At 37.6% G+C, this 19,480-nt stretch overlaps 1 protein-coding gene across 1 annotated transcript in view; it reads left to right on the top strand.

Moving 5' to 3' along the window:
- The window catches only part of CPE (carboxypeptidase E), a 59,379-nt gene extending 53,313 nt beyond the window's left edge, over window positions 1-6,066 (top strand). The window contains exons 8-9 of the mRNA XM_014944149.1: window positions 2,156-2,274; window positions 3,327-6,066. Coding sequence (XP_014799635.1) covers window positions 2,156-2,274; window positions 3,327-3,425 — 218 coding nt within the window. The 3' untranslated portion in view covers window positions 3,426-6,066. The remainder of the gene's footprint in view (window positions 1-2,155; window positions 2,275-3,326) is intronic.
- The last annotated feature ends 13,414 nt before the right edge of the window (window positions 6,067-19,480 follow it).

The following is a 19,480-nucleotide window of genomic DNA, read 5'->3' as shown; positions in this document are numbered from 1 at the left end:
TCTTTCTCTTATATTTTGCTCTCAAAGTAGCTAGAGACTGGTTTGGACTTTACGGATCTCTGAGGTGAATTGGTTCTGGTGTCTCTTGGTTATTCATCCTTAGTTTGCCTTCTGGTTTGTGGTGAAAGCTGTGTTTCTGCCAGGATTTAAAGTCCTGTCAGCAGTGCCGTTTTGAGTTTGAGGGCTAAATTGTAGTCTAAAACTGTTATATTACTTATGATGTGATCATACTTTTTGGTATGTAAATTCTTGACAGATTTTCAGTTTACATAACTTTCTCATGCGAAAATAAGTTCTCTCTGCTGTTTACAATTATGTGACATCATTTTTTTAGAGGGGTGATTGTAAGAAGAGGAAAATATCACATTGATGTTCACAGAAAATTGTATGTCACCTCCTTGGTGGTGTTGTGCTTTATTCTAGGAATGAATTCAAATGTAGCTTGCATTGTTCCAACTTGCAGTCTTTCCTGGAGACCCATGCTTTCTTATCGTGATTGACATTTTTTGTTGTTTGCACAAGATACTAATTAGAAAAACAATAATAAAATATCATTGTTTTATGCATAATCTTACATTACAGTAATTTTCTCAATTATATGTCCTACTATACTGTTACAGAGGTGCAGTATACTATGAACAGGACTGGTAGACCCTTCAGTTGGCTTCGATTTGTGTTTGTTCTCACATCACCTGCAGCATTTCTGACAGCAGGAGGACAATCTGTGATAATGTTAGCCACCTTCTTTCACTGTATATAAGAAGGAAAAAAGTATAGAGGAAATACATTTTCAGCGATAATAAAAAGGGAATAAGCTGCGTAAAGAGGTATTTTGAGATATGAGTGAGTGATGCATACGGTACTACAGCTCATGCTTCTGTGGTACAAAAAAGCATCTGTTCATGAATCCTCTCACATTGTTGTGTGTGTATAAGCCTTGAAGTCATGTATTTTCAAAACAGTGAGGAAAACAAGTACTTGAATATTAGCACATTCAAAAAGAAGGATAAATATTCCTTGGCTTTTTTTCCCCCTGCTCCTTTGTTCATGAGTTAAAATTCAGCTTTCTTCCAGTGCCAGGAATTAGAATAGATCATTATCGTAGCTCTGCAGCAGTATTTTTTTCCTTTTTGTTCTATGAAGAGAAAAGTCTGGGAACAACTGGAATGACTACTGACATTTTTTGACCGTGCGAATTGTAGACATTTAAGTAATGTTTCCCTCTGTGCTCTGTGTAGCTGCAGATGTGCTGAAAAAGCATTTAAGGAGCTGGCAGTAAGAGCATGGGCAAGTCTTTTAAATGGATTGCTAACTGACCTTTAGAACAGCCTTGCAATGTTTTCTGGAGATCGAGAAAATCAGAATGTTAGTCTGTGACAAATTAGATGATTCCCCACTTCTGGTGAGTCTGAGTGAAAATGGGAGAGGGTCATTTCTAGACAGGAGGATGGTGTGTTTTTATTCTGTGGCTGAACAAGATGATCTGCAGCCACACTCAATTCAACAGGGGCCTTTCTTTGACCCGAGTGGATCAAACTTTCATGTCTTTGTTTAGCTAAAAAGAAGAAAAGAAAGCACTAGACATTCCCTGGATACTGACACATCTAGATAATTATGCCTCAGGGCTGATACACGTGGAATTTTTTAGGAAATTATGATTTATTGCTTTCTCTGCAAATGAAACTTAGAAAGGTGATCCTATTTATTTAAATTTGATGATAATAAAATGTGTTTACATTTGGCTTTTCAGAATACTGAGGGACCTTAAGAATTCACATTGCCTTGCAAACAAACTCAGACACTTCAAAGGATCTGTACATTGTCTGGGAGGTGCTTCTGAAGTAGAATAATGTCCCATATTTTCCTTTTCTTCAGTGGGCTGGAGAACCTTCAGCCTCAGCAGAGGCAAAATCCTTCATGGGGGCTACAGCACAATTTCAGAGTTTAAATCTCTGTTTTCGTTACCTGAAAAGAAGAAAATCTGTAATGATATATTTATACAGCCCTTACAGGAGAATCCTTACAGACAGACGAAAGGAAAGAGCTGAGAGGAATACAAAAGTCTTCGACTATATGTATGGTCCCTTTTTATTAGCTGTGTAATTAGTTTTATACATATTTATTTGGATTTTTTTGGTATCCTTTTTCTCTACAGCCAAGGATGGTGATTACTGGAGATTGCTTGTGCCTGGAAATTACAAACTTACAGCCTCAGCACCAGGCTATCTAGCAATAACTAAAAAAGTGGCTGTGCCCTTTAGCCCTGCAGTTGTGGTAAGTATTCATGTCTAGGTTTATTTATCATTTATTTTATATTAAAAAAAAGTATATATTTTTTTTTTTTTTCCTTCACGGTGTACATATACACAGGAGGTGATTTTTTCAGAATATTTCAGAACACACCAATTTAGAAGACAGACTGGAACTCTGATGTTCTAGTGCTTGCTGCACAAGAAACTGAGAGTAATCTCATTGTAAACTCATTTGATCTCCTATTGGTCTTACTTAAAGTGAAAAGACACAGAGGGGGTAATATTAGGATACTTATACTTTTTTTTTTAATATTGGTTGGTGTGTGAATAGCCAATCAGACAAAAGATTGCAGAATATCTTTAGATAGCACAACATAAAAAGTAAGACACGTTGTTGTTTTCATTGAGACTTGGTATTTTTAATCTAAATTGTCAAGTAACTACCTACGTAGGTTTAAACCACTGTTCAGCTCTGTGCAGAAAGATGGTTGATAGAGCTACATTTTCTGTAGATGGCCAACATATACCGTGAATAAGACCTAGCTGCATCTAAGAGTTCAGGAGCATTTTTAATTCATCATCTGTCCAGGTCTGGATTCCACTCTTAACATTAATAAATGCTAGATCTTCTTGATGGGATAAAATTTGGGTTTTGTGTTTTGATATGCTGGAGGTCTGCACTGCTAGGTGTTAGACAGCAATATGAGGATGATACTTTTTATTATATACTAGAAGATTTTTGTGGCTGGTTATTATTCAAATTTAATTTCATTGACCTGTATTTTTTGACAATATGTGTTTACACAAGTCAAAACTGGACAAATGTCTGGTTTCTTTTGGAAATATTGCTCACTTATGTGCATTTTTTAGATAAGCTTATTGTACTGTTATGCTAGTACTGCATATATTTAAATCAGCCCTGAGAGACTCTGGAATAAATCTAAAATGGAAGGTACCTCCCTAAACCCCATGTCTGTGTTAAACACCTTCTTTCAATAAATGACTCTTACAAGCCTACACTTCTCTCTCTCTGCAAATCTTACTAATGTTCTTTTGATCGTTTTCCTTACTCAGGTTGATTTTGAACTGGAGTCATTGTCTGAAAGACAAGAAGAGGAGAAAGAAGAGTTGATGGAATGGTGGAAGATGATGTCAGAAACACTAAATTTTTAAATGAAGATTTTGGCTTTACAGCTTTTATTCTATTATATGTTGACTTAGTATAATGTACTGTGAAAAGTCCCTATATTCTAGATTTTGTGCACTTCACAATAATCAACTTTGAATTTTTCAGTCATCTTTTGATTAATATGATTATAAATAACTACTAGCATCCTAGCTATATAAGTTATTAATTTTCTTTCATAATGTTATAGAAAATTTAATCTTATATACAAATCAGAAAAAAATGAGTGAATGTCTCTGCAGCCTATATGGAAGTACAATCTGTTGTGTATTATTTGCAAGTTCAGAATATGTAGGTTAACTCTTAATTTTAAAAAAGAAATATGCTGTAGTCAATTCCCAATACTGCCAGAAATATTTGACAGTACCTAGTAGTAGACAGTGCTCTTTACTGAGTTCTATAATGGATGTTATTGAAAAGATTTATAATAACAGTGTGTGGTGTAATGATGTTTTACAAAGATTAAAATTCAGTATAACATTTTGTATGTCTCTGGTGTTGGGGCTATTTAACCATGTAGGAAACATGAGCTGACTTCATTTTAGTAAGCAGAAGGGATCTGCATAAACTCCTTTATTAAAGATGGCATGGAATGAATTCAGGAAATAGCAGAGCTTTATTCCTTAAACTGTTAATGATATTTCAAGATCAGTTTTTCATTATTTCTCATTACTTACTAACCAAATGAAAAATTCTGAATAGGCACAGAAGGGGAGCTTGTGCATCTTGTTAATATGCTGCTGGTGTTTTACAGCAAGAAAAAAAATATCGTTTTAGGTTATGTCTGTTTTAATTAGATAATTACTTTACCAACAATCTTTACATGTGTCAGTGGTGTCTAGATAATCAACCAAAAGTTTGTATGTTTACCAAAAGCTACCAAAACATTGAAGTTTAGACAATGAACTGGCAGTCCACTGAGGACATGCATTTAGTCTCACAAGCTAACAATGGTTTGTTTCCAACTTTATTTCTTCTTCTGGTTAGTTTTATCTAAAGCTAGAGGCAAGACATATAAGTGAGAAATTTTTCAGTGTGGTGAAATTTTCCCAAAATTCTTGAAGACGATGAAAAAAGCAACTTTGGTTTAAAAAGATCTTTCTGTGTCTCATTACTTTTTAGTATACTTGAATTGACTTGCTTTAGTATTTTGTCTAAGATGAGTGAAACTTGCAGAGTCAGAGAATACATGTGGGTGCAAGTTTGGTATAATTATTCTAAAACCACTGCCAGTATGCTACCTGATAACAGCTAAACGTCTCATCTGTTTGAAAACTTACACACTATTGCTGGTCTATTTTAATTCAAGATCAGATGTTCGATACAGATTTCCTTCCTCTGTTTCTTTAGTATGACTGTCTGTGTTTTGATTAGCATTTAATTTTAGTTGACGCTGTAGGAGTTTCAGTAACATTCAGAACTAATCAGCAACGCATTATCATGCTCCCTCCTTAAGTGAAAAATCACATGTTCAGGAGTAGGATCCAAATTTACCTCCTTTGGGTATTTAAAAATCTACTGAACGTGGTTTTTGTTGAGAATTTGAAATTCTTTAATAAAAATAGCACTTGATCCTTTAGAGTAACAGGCCTAAGGTTTGACACACGTTGATAAATGAAACAGCAATAAAATGGCATAAACTTTCTGTGATCAAGGAGTTGCTATGTAACCTGTAGCTCATTTGGGTCATAGATACTTAATTCCAGACTTCAGGGGAACTTCACTTGCTGTAAGTCATCAAACAGTGTTGAAATTCGAATCTCCGTTGCGATGAGGAATCCCTGTGGCAAATGAAGAATCGTATCTGAACATGTCTTGGTAACAACTTGTGGCATCCATAGAGGGTGCTCAGTTACACCAGCTCGGGACTTTATGACAATTTGAAAGGATGAGACATGTAGCACAAAAGCCACACTGTGTCTGCAAGTAATGATACTGTTTTCAACTGACCCAGGTAAAATCAAAGCAAACAGTATAAAAACTAATTGAAACAAGAGCCTGATGGCATGTGGGCAAATGGCTACAGGAGTGTTTCTGACCTGTAAACTAATGTAATAATGCAAGTGTATATTTGCACAGAACACCCTGCTCTCCCCCCTCCCAACCTAACAATTTCAACCCAAGCAATGTTAGTACATGGTGCAATGCCTTTCATGCATCCAGTCTTCCTGTGTGGTGGATGGTGTGGCGTAGTTAGTGCAGACATTACAGCAAAGTGATCTCATAACAAGTTTCTAATTCTTACTTGTATTAAGTGCGTGAGATCCTCTGGTCTACTGTTTCATGCATTTGTGATTAAATGTAGTGTCCCTTAAATGGTCTCTTCGTTTTGCTCTAGGTGACTGTTTGCTATTACTGTGCTGAGAACAGGTTAAAGCGATTAAATGTTACAACACCAGAACCACTGCCACTGTTCTTGCTGTAGGTAAACATCCTTAAGAACAGCGTAGCCAGGGCCCTCAGTAAATGAATTCATTATGTAGCTTTCCTAGCTGAACTGAGCTGTGTTGTAGGACTGTGTATGTTTAAATGGAAGATTAAAGTGTTGTGTGATGCTGAGCTTTTGGTTAAAAAGGCACATGCTGTACTATCATACAATAAATCTGCAGGTTTATTTAAAATGTAAAATGCGTGAATAATTTACAGGTTCAAAACATGACCTCTTTGGCTGTGTGTGTCTGCAGAGTGTGCCATAAACATCCTCAGTGAGGTGCATGTGCCAATTAATTTGCTGTTTGAACACAGAGATGAGACTGGGATTAGTGCCGGTATTGCACTGAAAGCTATCCATAGCCCCTTAACATTATGCCAGAACATCCTTGTTTTCAAGCCTACGCCTTTCTGAGCACTTTTCCCATGCAGGTTTTCTGGTAAAGTCATGGATAAGTGTGAGATGGTCTGCATCCATGCAGGGTCGGTGGGGACAGGGCATACACTTTAGTGTCTCTCTCCCTTCCGCAGTATTTACAAATCTATTCTTTTTCCATATCGTTCCTGAGGATTAGAGAGCACAGTGTGCAGTGTCTTTGCAAGCCTGCAGCACTATGTATATAACTACATAGTGGTCAGGATTATAATAATGAAGACAGTCAAATAAAATCACTGCATCTGAATTATATTTCCCTTTTCCTAGCTTGTGGCGTTCGTGTTAATGTATGTGTATTCACTTGTAGTCCTGGCTATTCCTGAGCTGATAATAACACACATTACAGTGTAAATTAAAACTGAGAAGGTATGTAAGAAAGAATTGTTACCAAGTTTCTTTTTCTGACTTTTTAAAATAGATCTTACAGGTGTGTTAGGAACACTTAATAACTAGCCTATGAAAGGAAAGAGGATTCAAAGAAGGATGACAGGTTTAGAGGAGCTGGAATTTAAACTTAAAAGGTGTGGTTCTCGTGAGCCTGGTTCAGGCCTGAGGAGGCTGTAGAAGAGCAGCAGTTTAATTTCCACCTCTTAAAGAGTTACAGCAGCCATCTAGAGCTTCTGTAAACCTGCTCCACTGGAGGAGTGCCTTGTTTCTTACTTGCAGTTAGCACTGGAAATATGGGACCCAGAAACGTCAGTGCTTGCTTTCTGCCTTCCTGAACCTTGCAAAGAGCTCATACTGATCATCTACTTGCAGGTATTATCTTTTATTCCCCCTGTATGTTTCTGTTTATGTAGAGCTACATCTGTTGTGAAGAATTTACTGTTTGTTAATTTGACTCATAAGTTCGGTCATTGACACAGCCTCTGTTCCAGTATTTCTGACTTCTATAATTAAACCCAGAAAACAAAAACACTCAGGAGATTTTCTGAAAGTCATGGCATAAAAAAAAACAGTGGGTTTGTTTGTCTCCTGGCTTGTGAAGGTTTTGAGTGTGCTTTCTTCACGTTTCCTTTTTTAAAGCCTGCTTTAGGAGGAGAAGAAAATGACAACTGAGAAGTTGATGTATTCCTATGCCTCCAGGGTCTTAGGTTTTAAGCAGTATAGCAAGTATTGACATAGACAGTATAAAAATGAGATATTTAGAAACAACTACTGTTTTCTTTTGCTAACCATGATAATGGGAGTATATTAATGGAGTTAAACGACCTTGTATTGCTGATCTTTCTTCAGCCCTCCTTATTTTGCTGCCCCGGGCATTATATTTCAGCAATGACTTAACACATCCATGATTAGGCACCATTTATCACTGTGCTGGATTTTTTATGAATTAATGGTTAATACTTCGTGTTATTTTATCTTTGTCCTACTTTCATATTCAGTTAAACCACTACAGATTTTTGTAATCACACTCCCTCTGTGCACAGTGGAAATTGTCAAAGAGAGAAGCCGAAGAGTTTGGCTCCTGCATTGGGAATGTAGAGGGAATTCGACATCTGGGAATGCAATGGAAGCAGTTTAGTATTGTGAAATAAGTAGATTTTGTAGACCTTTTTGCTAATCATTAGTAAAGGGCTGAATAGGATTATGTGCCTATGGGATTCTAGGAGTGCAGTATGTCCGTGCATTTAGACTTTAGGTAAAACTACTCTGGAAAGATTCCTGATAGTTTCACTGAAGTTTTCATCAGACCCTCAAGTCTGGAATCTGAGTGTCTGGTGCCAAGGCTGCTCATTGCATTAGTGGTAATTGTTCTTCATCTTTTCCAGGAGAAAGATGATAAATAATAACCAAGAAAATAAGACCATTTTCACAAAGTGCAGAATTGGTCATGGAACTTTTTGAGAGTCATTGCAAGACCTAAAGTAGAAATTATGGAGATTAGTTGGACCAATGGCAACCTACAAATCACAAAGCCTCTGAACTGCTGCTCAGTGGAAGAAATGAGGGTAAATCATGGTGCCATTTTTGTAACATTCACCCACTCAGGATGTGGTCAGGGCTAGAATTTGGATGCAAAATATTGAGCTAGGTGAACTTCGCACCTGACTGCAGCATGGCAGCAGTAGAGGGGATCACAGTGCTGCAATAATGTCCAGTAATGTAAGATTCAAGTTCATGAACTCAGAGGAGCATCTGTTCTGCGATCTGCGGTGGCGTGTGTGCTAGCGTCCAGCGCTGCAGAACCAACATCCTTCCTCCACATTCCAGCACCTCTTGCACAAAAGGTAAATTAAACACATTTCAGAAACTATGGACAAGATTCAAGAGGGAGCTTGGCTGCCAAGAGCAGTACAAAATTACAGCCTGACTTCCCTCCCTTCAGCTCACTAAATATCCGCTCATGTGGCTTTCCTTGGCTGCTTCCCGTTCTCCCTCTGGGTGTGTCAAAAACTATCCCAGCCTGAGCAGATCCAGGATCACTTGTGCCAAGACCCATCAGGAGTGGATTACAGGGCTTTCTTGTGTCTAAAGGTCCTAAGTTTGCACTTGCACTGAGAGGCAGGTCCTCTGTGGCATGGCCTGGCATCCTGAATCTTCTAGTTTCCTGAATGGGGACTCCACCAGTACCTTGATTTTGGCCTACGTGCTTAGGTTTTTTCCAGTGGCAGTCGAAAACAGCAACTATACCTCACCAGTGGTATAGGAGGAAGGATCTGGCCTATGCCCCTGACTCCTCATCAGAGCATGGCAGACACATGTTAAGAATTGGAAGCTGGGAATTGTTCCTGGATCCCACAGGTTAGACATGATCTGAGACGTGGTTTCTGAGATATGGTCTTAGAAACTCAATCTGAAAAGGAATAGCAGTAAACCAAATACAACCTTATTTCCCCTTCAGATTAATGTAATTTATTTGAAGATTTATCATGATAGGGATATTTATCCCTGTATATGCATATATCAGTGTATCTGCTTTGTGTTTCTTATGGAGGCTGGAATGTTTTTTAGTTTAAAGAAGCTTTGGATAAAATACAGAAGCAGCTTTGAGAGCAGGAACACACTGAAACACAACTAACTGGCTTGTGCTGCACAGCATTTAATATTACTGTATGGCAAATGAGGGGCATTCACTCCAGTCCTGGTGTTACAAGGTTTTAACAGATGTAATGAAAACTGTTGGGAGGAAGTTCTTGCAGATATTCAGCATGTAAAAACTTAGGGCCCAGAAAGTTCTTACTGCAAAGAAAAGGCTTAGATGCTGCAAAATTTATCTTTTGGATTCCCTGTGTGCATACATATATAAATATGTGTGGGAGTGAAGAAACATGACAAGTATGTACATTGTCTTCTCTGGGCTATTTTAGGCACTTAATTTCTCAGAAATCCTTCAAAGCACCTATTCTGTTCGCCATAAAGGGAACACAGACTCCTGGTTTTAAGAGTCATGTCTAAATTATATGCCTGTGTTAGAGAAGGGAATCCTGGGCAGACCTTTGTGTTATGGAGCTGAGTGTCCCAGGGGGCAAAGCAGGTGCCCCTCAGCAGGGAGGGCCAGGCAGCCACCTTACTGAAGATGCCAGGCAAGTCAGGAGTCCAGTTACTGCTTACAGGAATATTTTGAAATATGTAACATACAAGTCTAATGTAGCTGGTGACAACATGGTTGTCACCAATGATGGCTGCTGGCTCAGCATGCAGGCTGCCCTGCACCACTTTTGATGCACCAGATGCCCTTCATGCACTGCGCTGAACCCTGTAGATCTGAATCTTTTACTGCATTTTGACCTGGAAAACCGATTTATTAGCTGTTTTAGTAGGGCTTTTGCAAAAGAAACTTCTGAAGGGAATGCTTTCTTGTGCTTTCTTCAAGCAACTGAAAGACTGAGTGTAAAGAAACTGGTACTGAACTTTGTTATACCAGGAAATGATACATGCCTTTCCAAATAAATACACATTCTCTCTTCAGCTCTTTATTTCCACATCCATCCTACAAGCCTTAACATCAGATGCCTGTTAACGTATGCGGTAATATGCAAGACGTTAAACATCTGCAAAAATCTTCTGATCATTTTTGTAATGTCTCAAAAGTTAGACATAGCTTGCAGGGGATTTCCACTGAAAAGAAACAAAATTTGGAGGACATTCTAAGTTAAGTCATTCAATATTTGTTTGCCAATGCACTGGATGGTGTTGCAAGATGCCAAGATAAATTCAAATTAACACAAAAAATATTCAGTACTGTTAGTTGCAGGTTTATATAAGTTGCTGGCACATTATGTTAAGATAAATAGTTCCCAGGAAAACAAAATCCAAATGAGAAAAAAATAATTGCATATAATACACTTGAACAAGTGTCACAGAAGAATGAAATTTTTACTCAGTGGAATTTTGCTTCAGGAGAGCAATTTAACAGATGTATGCACAGAGCGTTTCAAAATTAATTGATCTCAAAACCTGGTTTTAAAGTTGAGAAAATTGAAGCCAAAAAAAAATAGAAAACACTAGGAATTCCAAAATAAAAATACAATAAATAGTAATTTAAAAGATTGTAAAAATATTGCAGTGAATATTTGCCTACCAAAACAATTCACCTATGATAAAACTTCCTAGAAGACTTAGGTGCCCTTGAAAACTATGAGTTGAAAAATAATTTTTGAAAAGGGTTATTGAAAGGTAAGCAGTAACATTTTGAAAAGCCTACTATTCTGCTTTCACTTGAATCTTTCATTTGTAAAAACATCAATTCAGATTTTTGATATTTTATGGTATAATGCTTATACTTAAAAGCATTTTTACTAGTTTCATAGTTTTTATTAACATAACCACATAAATGAACCCACAGTCTAACAAAAGAAAGACTGAACAAGATCAAATATTTGGCAGCTGAAACCGGCAAATTCAGAAGCAGAACTAATGTTCAGTATTTTCTTAGTAAGACTAATTCACCTTTGCAACAGTTCATGTAGCTGTTCAGTATATTTTTCATCACATGATATTATTTTTTTTTTAAGTAAGACTGTTGTCCTTTTGAAAGACTGTTTAAATGCTGTTTGTGTTCCTTGGCTGAACCAATCCTTTAGTCTTCATGGGTACGCCCTTTCAGTTGATTGTCCCATCTGGTTTAATTGTTTCTCCTAGGCTTTAGACAATCACACATCCCTTCTGCTTCATCAATCTAAGAGCATTTTTGGATGCATTAATTACAGGATTCTGAGAATTTAGGCTTGGATTCCATGGGCAGTATCTGTATGCCATTAAAAATATCTGGATATTGATTTTCCATATTTACTTCTGAGTTCATTCCCTTACTATCTGTGCTCTGAAGGAAGCCAAGGGAGATTTTTAGTTTTGATTCTGAACTGAATTTTAAAATATAACAGAACCTGCTGAAATGTTGTAGGAGTGTGTTTGATATTAAGATCAGACAAAATGCTTAAAAGGGCTTCCTTTCCTCCTTTAGGCTTATATGTTTCTCAATTTTCTTAGAATTCCACAATTCCTAATATTTACTAATTAAAGACTAGAGTGCTTGCATGATGTTTATATTGTTAGCAACTTCAGCTCCCATAATATCCAAAAGTATATTTGTATTGCAACTCTACATTCCTCTCAAATCCATCTACTTTCATGGAAAGGGATGGGATGTCAAAGCCACACATTCCCCCCTGCCCCCCTTTGAGCAGTTTGTAATTGTTCTTTCTCTACAACATCCTTTTTTCATTTCAGCATCCCTGATTTACATGCTAAAATTCTGATATGGCCTGTATACTGCGAAGATGGTGGTTTCCCAGTCAGTAAATGTGAAAGAGATTGCAATACAACAAAATTTATTACTCACAAGGTGAAACTAAGCTGCTGCTGCTAATAGAAGGTCATACAGTCATGCAACATGTACTGTTTTATCATTTCTAATGAACAGCCTTGTTATTCTGGGCCTTTGGATAGAAATTGTTGAAGATAATGAGTAGTCTTTATACTTCATCCTGTGAGATCTTCACTCAGGAATTATTCTCTTTGAAGATGGGGCGAAGATGGGGCTAGAAAGGTGCAATCATAAACTGCAGTTCAGTAAATATAAACACATATTTAGTCTTTCTTGAACTTCAATGTTGCACTTGAAGTGTTTTATTCACGTAGTCTTTCATAAAACAGCACCAATGGGGATTATCTCAGACCTCTGTATTTGTAGGGCAACAGTAAATTAACAGACTTTTCTCTCACTAAGCTAGTGAGAGGAGCTAGGCTTAGAACTTCTCTTAGCATATTATGGTCAGCTGTAGGTAATTCAGACTTCAGGAGTATCTCATGGTTTTATTCATATTCTATTTTTCATTTTGCCTTGCAAGCTATATTTTTCCTGCAAGAGAGGATGGCCCATGAAATGGTTTCATTTGACCTACTCTAATCACTACCATAGCAATTTTAATACTTGAAAAATTTCTGCATTCAAATAGCCTGAGCTGCTGCTTTATTGTTTCATAATCATGGATTAGGATCTGGATAGTCTTAATCTTAGAATGAAAAACATGCTTAATAATGAGAGGAAATATTAGGATAAGCTTCATTAACTGTAGGCAAGCAGCTAAGAGCACAAACATCCAGGAGCACACCCAGTGCAACTCTTTCTTGACTACAGCCAAAAGCTAAGAACTTGAAAGCTGCTTGTTTATGAGGACACTGAATGTACAGTGAAGGAGAACAACAAAGTCACACTACACTTTTAATTTTTAACCAGTTCTTCTCCAGGGCATCACACAATTGGGCCTGGAATGCACCTAAAATGGGGGAAAAGAAATCACATCATGCTTTTCCAAAGAATGTTTTTCCCTTAGAAGGTTGCAGATCAAGATAACCAAAAGATAAAAATCAAGGTGTGCAAACACTTCATGCAAACACTTCCTGTTACAGCTTTTTTTTTCCCCCACAAACTCTTTAATATTTGGAAAACTTGCTTTGAAAAGCTTAAAAAAAAATGCTACGAAAAGCTTGATTATAAGTATGTGAAACAAATCTAAGCATAAAATTAAGAACTATGCAAATGTCCTAATTACCCTTTAATTATTACTTGATGACCAAAACTTAAAACAAGATCTGGACATCTATATGCTGCCTATTACTGGCAGGGCTACATTATTATGTTTCTACCTTGAAATTCTGTGAAGTGGGAAATGCATTGTAACTCAAAAGACCCCTTCAGCTGGCTGGCAATCTCTGGTAGAGAGATGGGACAAACAGATTTTGGCTAAAGAGGTGACCATCCTCTGTATCGCCCCTTAATCCAACAATTTTTGTGAGTCAGCAAATCCAGGTGTTTAGGTACCTGTTTGGTCCTTATCCTCGCTGTCCCTCGAGAGGAGGAGAGACATAAAGATGTGCTGAACTGACTCTTCACTTCCCATTGTGTTTAAAAAGGGGTAACACCCAGAGTCTCTTTTTCACTCTATATTTAAAACCATTGACTTCAGTGGAATTACTCTGGATTACAAATGCCATCCTTCAGAGCAGAAAATGACCTTGTGTCCCTTTTATTCCCACCACAAAGATCTTCTTTCAGCTTTCACACACTGAGCAAGGGCAGTTTGGCATCTGCTACTACTGCGCATTTCCCTCCCAATTACCTGTTTCCGCTCCTGTGTGCATTTTTGGCATAATGCGTCATGTTCTGAAACTTCACATACCTGAAATATTTGGAACCAGCAAGTTCTGGACACATCTGGTTATTAGATTCTAGATGGCTGCCCCTTTTGTGAATAAAAGCCTCACACTGCCATGGGAAATTCCACTAAGATTTTCCCCTCTATATTTTAATTTTACCTCCAATATTTTACTGCTTCCTTTATTAACAGAGAAATATAGCAACTATGCAAAACACTGCAGAAGATTAAATTGAAGATGTCATGTTTTAGGACAAGAAGGTAAAATCCTCTTCTTTCAGGTGAGGACATATGTCCCTCACAGCTAAACTCCGTGGCAACTTTTGCCATCCACTGTGCTAAATACTCAGCAAGTGACACGGCCTTTGGGAAACAGTTCTGTAGTTAAATGGCTAGAAATCATTATTTTCTGTATATTTTTACTGTGAAAAATTGTGGATAACCATATGATCAGCAAGCACTTTCTTGTAAAGTTGTAGTCTTAAAAGCTTGAGAAACCTCTTGTCTGACTGCTGATCAAACTGACTGATATCAAACTGGCTCACAGACATGCTCTTGGTACAAGCTTCATCTATGCTCTAGCTTAGGAGTTAGTAAAACAGTATCGTCAGAAGTTTCTTTACTTTTCTCTACTTCTTTAGAATAACATCTTTCCTGTGCTAATTGAGTTCAAATGAAAGCCTGACTGCTAATTTAAGTGCTGAATAGGCTTGCTAGAGCTGGCAAACAAATTGAGGCTCATTAATAGGATGTTGTTGAAATCTCTCTGTTATTAAGCATTTATCCAGAGGAGTTATTTCTCCTCTGGATTTTAATGTAAGCATCTTGCTATTTCCACTTTGAATTAAAAAACAAAATGTCTTCTGTTTTTTCTTTAGTTATGAAAATTCAGTTTTCTTTTAGCAAAAATAAGGCACATACCACCACTTTTTACAGAAAGAATTGCCCTCTTTTCATATCTTACTCTCTGAAAAAAAAATATTACTATTCTATCAGCTAATCACGTAGAAAGATGGTGCTCAGATAGTTATGTTTTAGTAAATGGGGAAAGTACCAAACTCTACCTACAGCAATGGCAGCTTTTTCTGACTACATCCCAAAAGGCTACAGATACACCTGAACCAACTCAGATGATGCTGTCAGCCTGTGAAGAGTTGTGAATTTAAGGCTGGAAGAAGTTTAAGGATAGTGATACAATGAGGGAGACAGTCCACAGGAGGGCATGGAAGAGGTGTACTAAAATCTCTCCTTAGTTCTGTATCTGTAGATTATTACATTAAAGACTTAAGTACTTGCTTCACTTTATTATTAAAGTGAAGCCCTATTAAAGAGCTTAGGAGTATTTACATGATTGGTGGCAGGTACAGGTATCTGTATCTTGCTTAAGAGTGTTCAACACACTTAGGAAAAAAGGAATTACAATCACCCTGGAACTCTATTTACACTTGTTACCTTTCCTCTTGGCATAACGCCCAACAGCTGTGCTAACAGGAGAAGTTATCAGCCCTAATTGTCCTTCACCTCCCTCCCTGCTGGAGAAGACTGACCTCTCTGATCTGCTGACAGAGGCAACATAGTGTTTCATTTAAAATGCCGATAGTTAGCTTAAACAGTTGGGTTTTGCTAACTTGGCTCTTTTAGGCTGAAATGAAGTAGGGGGCTAGTGAGTCTTCTCCTTTAGGTCAGCTGTTTATGGGTTGTATGACTGCATCCTGAATCACAATGTAAGTATCATTCTGTAAGTAATATATCTGGGTCGGTAACAAACCAAGACTGAATTTGATAAAGGATGTATTTTGAATATTTATTGTAGTAATAAAAAAATATAAGTGTGTAATGTAGTGGCTAAACAAAACGCTACAGGGTATTAAATATATTTATTTTTACTACACCCTATACAATATGTCATGGGATAAGACCAGTAAATCAAGCTAATGTATTAACCAGGAGAACCACTAATTCAAGCCTCAACAGCTAGCAAAAAGAAGGTAAAATGTGCTGCTTATGCATAACATCAGGCCCCTGATATCTTGTTTAAATGGTGAGGTACTGGAAAGAACAGCTGTAGCCGGTTCTTATAAAACATAATTGTTGTAACTGATGTTGGGGTTAAAGGATCTTCTTCAGTTCCATAACTGGGAAGCCTGATTTTGAAAGCAGAGGTATGGTTTTGAGATATCACTTCCTTTTCTGAACCACAGTAAGGGTTCTTTCCTGTTTTGTCTTTCCAGTGGAGACCCTGTTTCTGTCTCAGGTGAACTGGCAGATGAGGTGAGCATGAAACTATTTTTTTCTTTTTCATTTGGCATTCACTTCAGCACCCCAGTGTCCAAGGAGGGACTGGGCAGGAAGGTGTGAGTGCTCAGTGCCAGGCTGGCCTTCCCATGGGCCTGGTGCGCAGGTGCTCTCGAATACAGTGCTGGTGCATTTACTTGTTCCTTTGTAGCCTTGACTGTGTTATAAGGTAACCTTTGCATTCTAGATCTGGGCTTGTTTGTGTTTTGAAAGAGCTCTTCCAAAAAAGCAAAATCTTACCATAAAGGTTGGAGAAATGTGTTCTTCAGAGGTCTTGGTTTAAAATCCCAAATTCTTTAAATGGAGTGAGTCCTCTGTACTCAGAAGTGTGGTGAGGTGTTGCTTAGTCCTTCAAAATGGTGAAGCTCCACTCTTACAACTGCCCAAATGTCTCCTATTGTTAACCTTGGTGGGATGTGCCTCTAGCAACATTCACAGCTCATGGATTTGGGTACTCTTACCAAGTAATTCAGGGAAGGATAGTCTTCAAGAGTGGGATATGTAACTGCTAACAGTCTACACAGGGTGGTATGCCAGTGTGAAACCTCAGTTCCTGCTGAAGGAGGATTGGAAGAATCCCGTGTGGCCACCTGGGGCCTAAAGCAATAGGTCTTTTGCTGCTGCGATATGGACTGTGCTTTCTTGCCATCCAGGGAGTTGTCAGTAGGTGCCCATCCAGGGAGTTGCAGCCTAGGTGCCATACTTTTCTTGATAACAGTTTAATTATGTATAGAAAATGGAATGAGAATGATTGGTATAGTTCCTCACTCCTCAACCCAGTGTCGCTCTGGAGCGGGGTGGTTGTGCCGCTGTCAGGGTTGAGGGCTTGCGCTCCCTCCAGGGGAGGACCACTGAATCCCAAGCACCCTTTCCTGCATGAGGAGAGTAGAAATTCCTAAAACTTTTGCTGGGTGTACCCACTAAATGCAACAGAATGTGATTCAACAGAGTGGCTGTTTTTCGCGTAGTGATTGCTTTATGGTGCTGAATTTCTTTGCAACATGAGTCATATGTTTGTTCTGATTGAATATTTCGGAAGAAATGTATCTTTCTGCAAGACAAAAAGCATTGAGGAAAGCCAGCTAAGGGGAAAATTTAGCTGCTATATAGGATGTAAATGTTTCCTGAGGTTTACAATATATACTGCATACACTAGATGGCAATGTAATACTTACATAAAAAGCTTACCATTAAATCCAACAAAAAATGCTTTGAGGTAGGTAGTACAAGCTCTTTCAAAGTAATAGCTTTACCTTAACTGTTTTATTATGAGCAAATATTTTATCACAAGAGAAAAACATAGGGCCAGTTTAGATCAGTAGAGGTCTACTGAGTTAGATTCTTGCTTATTCTCCTTTCTTTAATAATTTTCAGAACTGTATATATATTTATCACACAGCTTAATAATGATTATGCAAGGTAAACTCTGTTAGCATGTGGTTTAATGTCCTTCATTAGGTTTTTGCATCTCCTATCCCTGTTTGACACTAGCTCAAATAGGTTTGAAACATCCTTCCCGTGTATTCCCTTCAGAATACTTTAGACATTGCAGATGTTCCCTTTTCATTTCCTCTTTTTCCGATGACCAAGAGTCTGTGTAATAGCTCAGTAATATTTCTGGGAGGCAAGGAAGTTCTGTTGCATGAGTATTCCAGGTCTATCTTTTTCTCAGGCTTTGTTGTGGTTTTCTGGATTTAGCCCAGACATAGACAAACCTGTGATAATATTTGATTGAACATACACTGTACCATACTTTATTTATTTGTGTGTTTAGGTGACTGCCTCATTCAGATATGGCCAGTACAAAATGATTTAATACACCTGAATGTTCAGTGAGGTTGTGTAATATACTGAGAAACTTCTCTACTGTTTTTTCTTTATTTTTAAATTGTTGTTATGTATTTGTTTCACACACTATTTAAATAAAATTTTAGAGAGATCTGTTGTCCCGAGCTTATTGCGGACGTTCTAATCCATTCTTTCGTAGTGCTGCTGTCATTGAGATTCAATCAGGGAAATTGCTGTGCTGCAGCTTTGAATTATAAGCCAAAAAGTTAATAATTGCAATTATACTGTGTTGAACTTTTAGACTAAGTCTTGATTCAATTCATACCCATTCCAGCTTTTTTTTTTACTGTGTAATCAGAATGAAATGCTCCATAGTTAGTGAAATTCTGGTTTTTGTTTTTAGTCAATGAAGGCTTAGTGGGACACTCCAGATGGTGTTCTTCAGTATTTCTGGTGTCTAGGTATGAAGAGCTGCTGTAACCCGAGGCAACAACCAATAATCCCATATGGCCCTCAAGAAACCATCCTGTCAAATATCTTTTTACATCTCCTATAGCTGTTCAACTTTGTTTCTAAGGTCTTAATTTTCAATCTCCCAATTAATTCTTCTAGTATTTCCCCCACTAGAACAGTCTCTTTGTCTCTCTCTGTTTATTGTTTCCGTCCTATCCACCCATCTGCTTTTTTTAGCTACCTTTTCCTTCCTCGTGCCTTGCTTCTGTATAGAACATACTCTCAGGGATCAGGAACTTATATATTTGCTTGCAGAGAATTAACAGAACTCTTTGATTTTCTCCTGTGAGGGCTTGGTTTGGTGTTACTCTTTCTTTCCTTTGACTCTGTCATATGATCAATTAATTATTTGTTTTCTCAACAGAGTATCTGAACATAAGCATGCTCATTAAAACTATAGGAATGCTTAACACTGCATTTCAAGGATTAATTGCTGTCATGTTTTTAACCTGACTATACCTCTTCCTTCTTGTCTTCTAATGCGATGAAAGCTCCTGATTGTGGTTCCTTTCTGAGCCCCTTTTCAAGCAAGGAACCTGCTCCTGCAGTTGAGGTCACCAGTGGAGCTATCCCTGAACACAGCCCTGTTACAAACCAGCATGGGTTTGCAATGTACTGCAATATTGCCAGCCTCAGGGTTTGCTTTTAAAGTGAAACAGAAAGCAAAAGTGAAAACTGAATTAAATCATTAATTTATGGAAAATGCCTCACCTAATCGGATAGTAAGGCCTTAGATAAAAGTCAGTTGAAAATTCTCCATGAAATAAATCCTTTTGGTGCTTTTGATTGCTGAAGGGGGTCACAGGATAAATTCCTCTATTCCTAATGCTACACATACCATGAGGCTTCTTGCATTTGAGACATTTCATTATGTGATATTGTCAGCAAGTTAAAAAAATGCATATTTAAAGCCTATTAAATACATACTAAAATATCTGTACTTTAACCACAGCTGGTTAGAAAATGTATTTTAAGATCT

Source organism: Calidris pugnax, unplaced genomic scaffold (assembly GCF_001431845.1).
Source record: "Calidris pugnax isolate Ruff unplaced genomic scaffold, ASM143184v1 scaffold15, whole genome shotgun sequence".
Classification (NCBI taxonomy): domain Eukaryota; kingdom Metazoa; phylum Chordata; class Aves; order Charadriiformes; family Scolopacidae; genus Calidris; species Calidris pugnax.
This window is presented reverse-complemented; position numbering and strand designations above follow the sequence as displayed.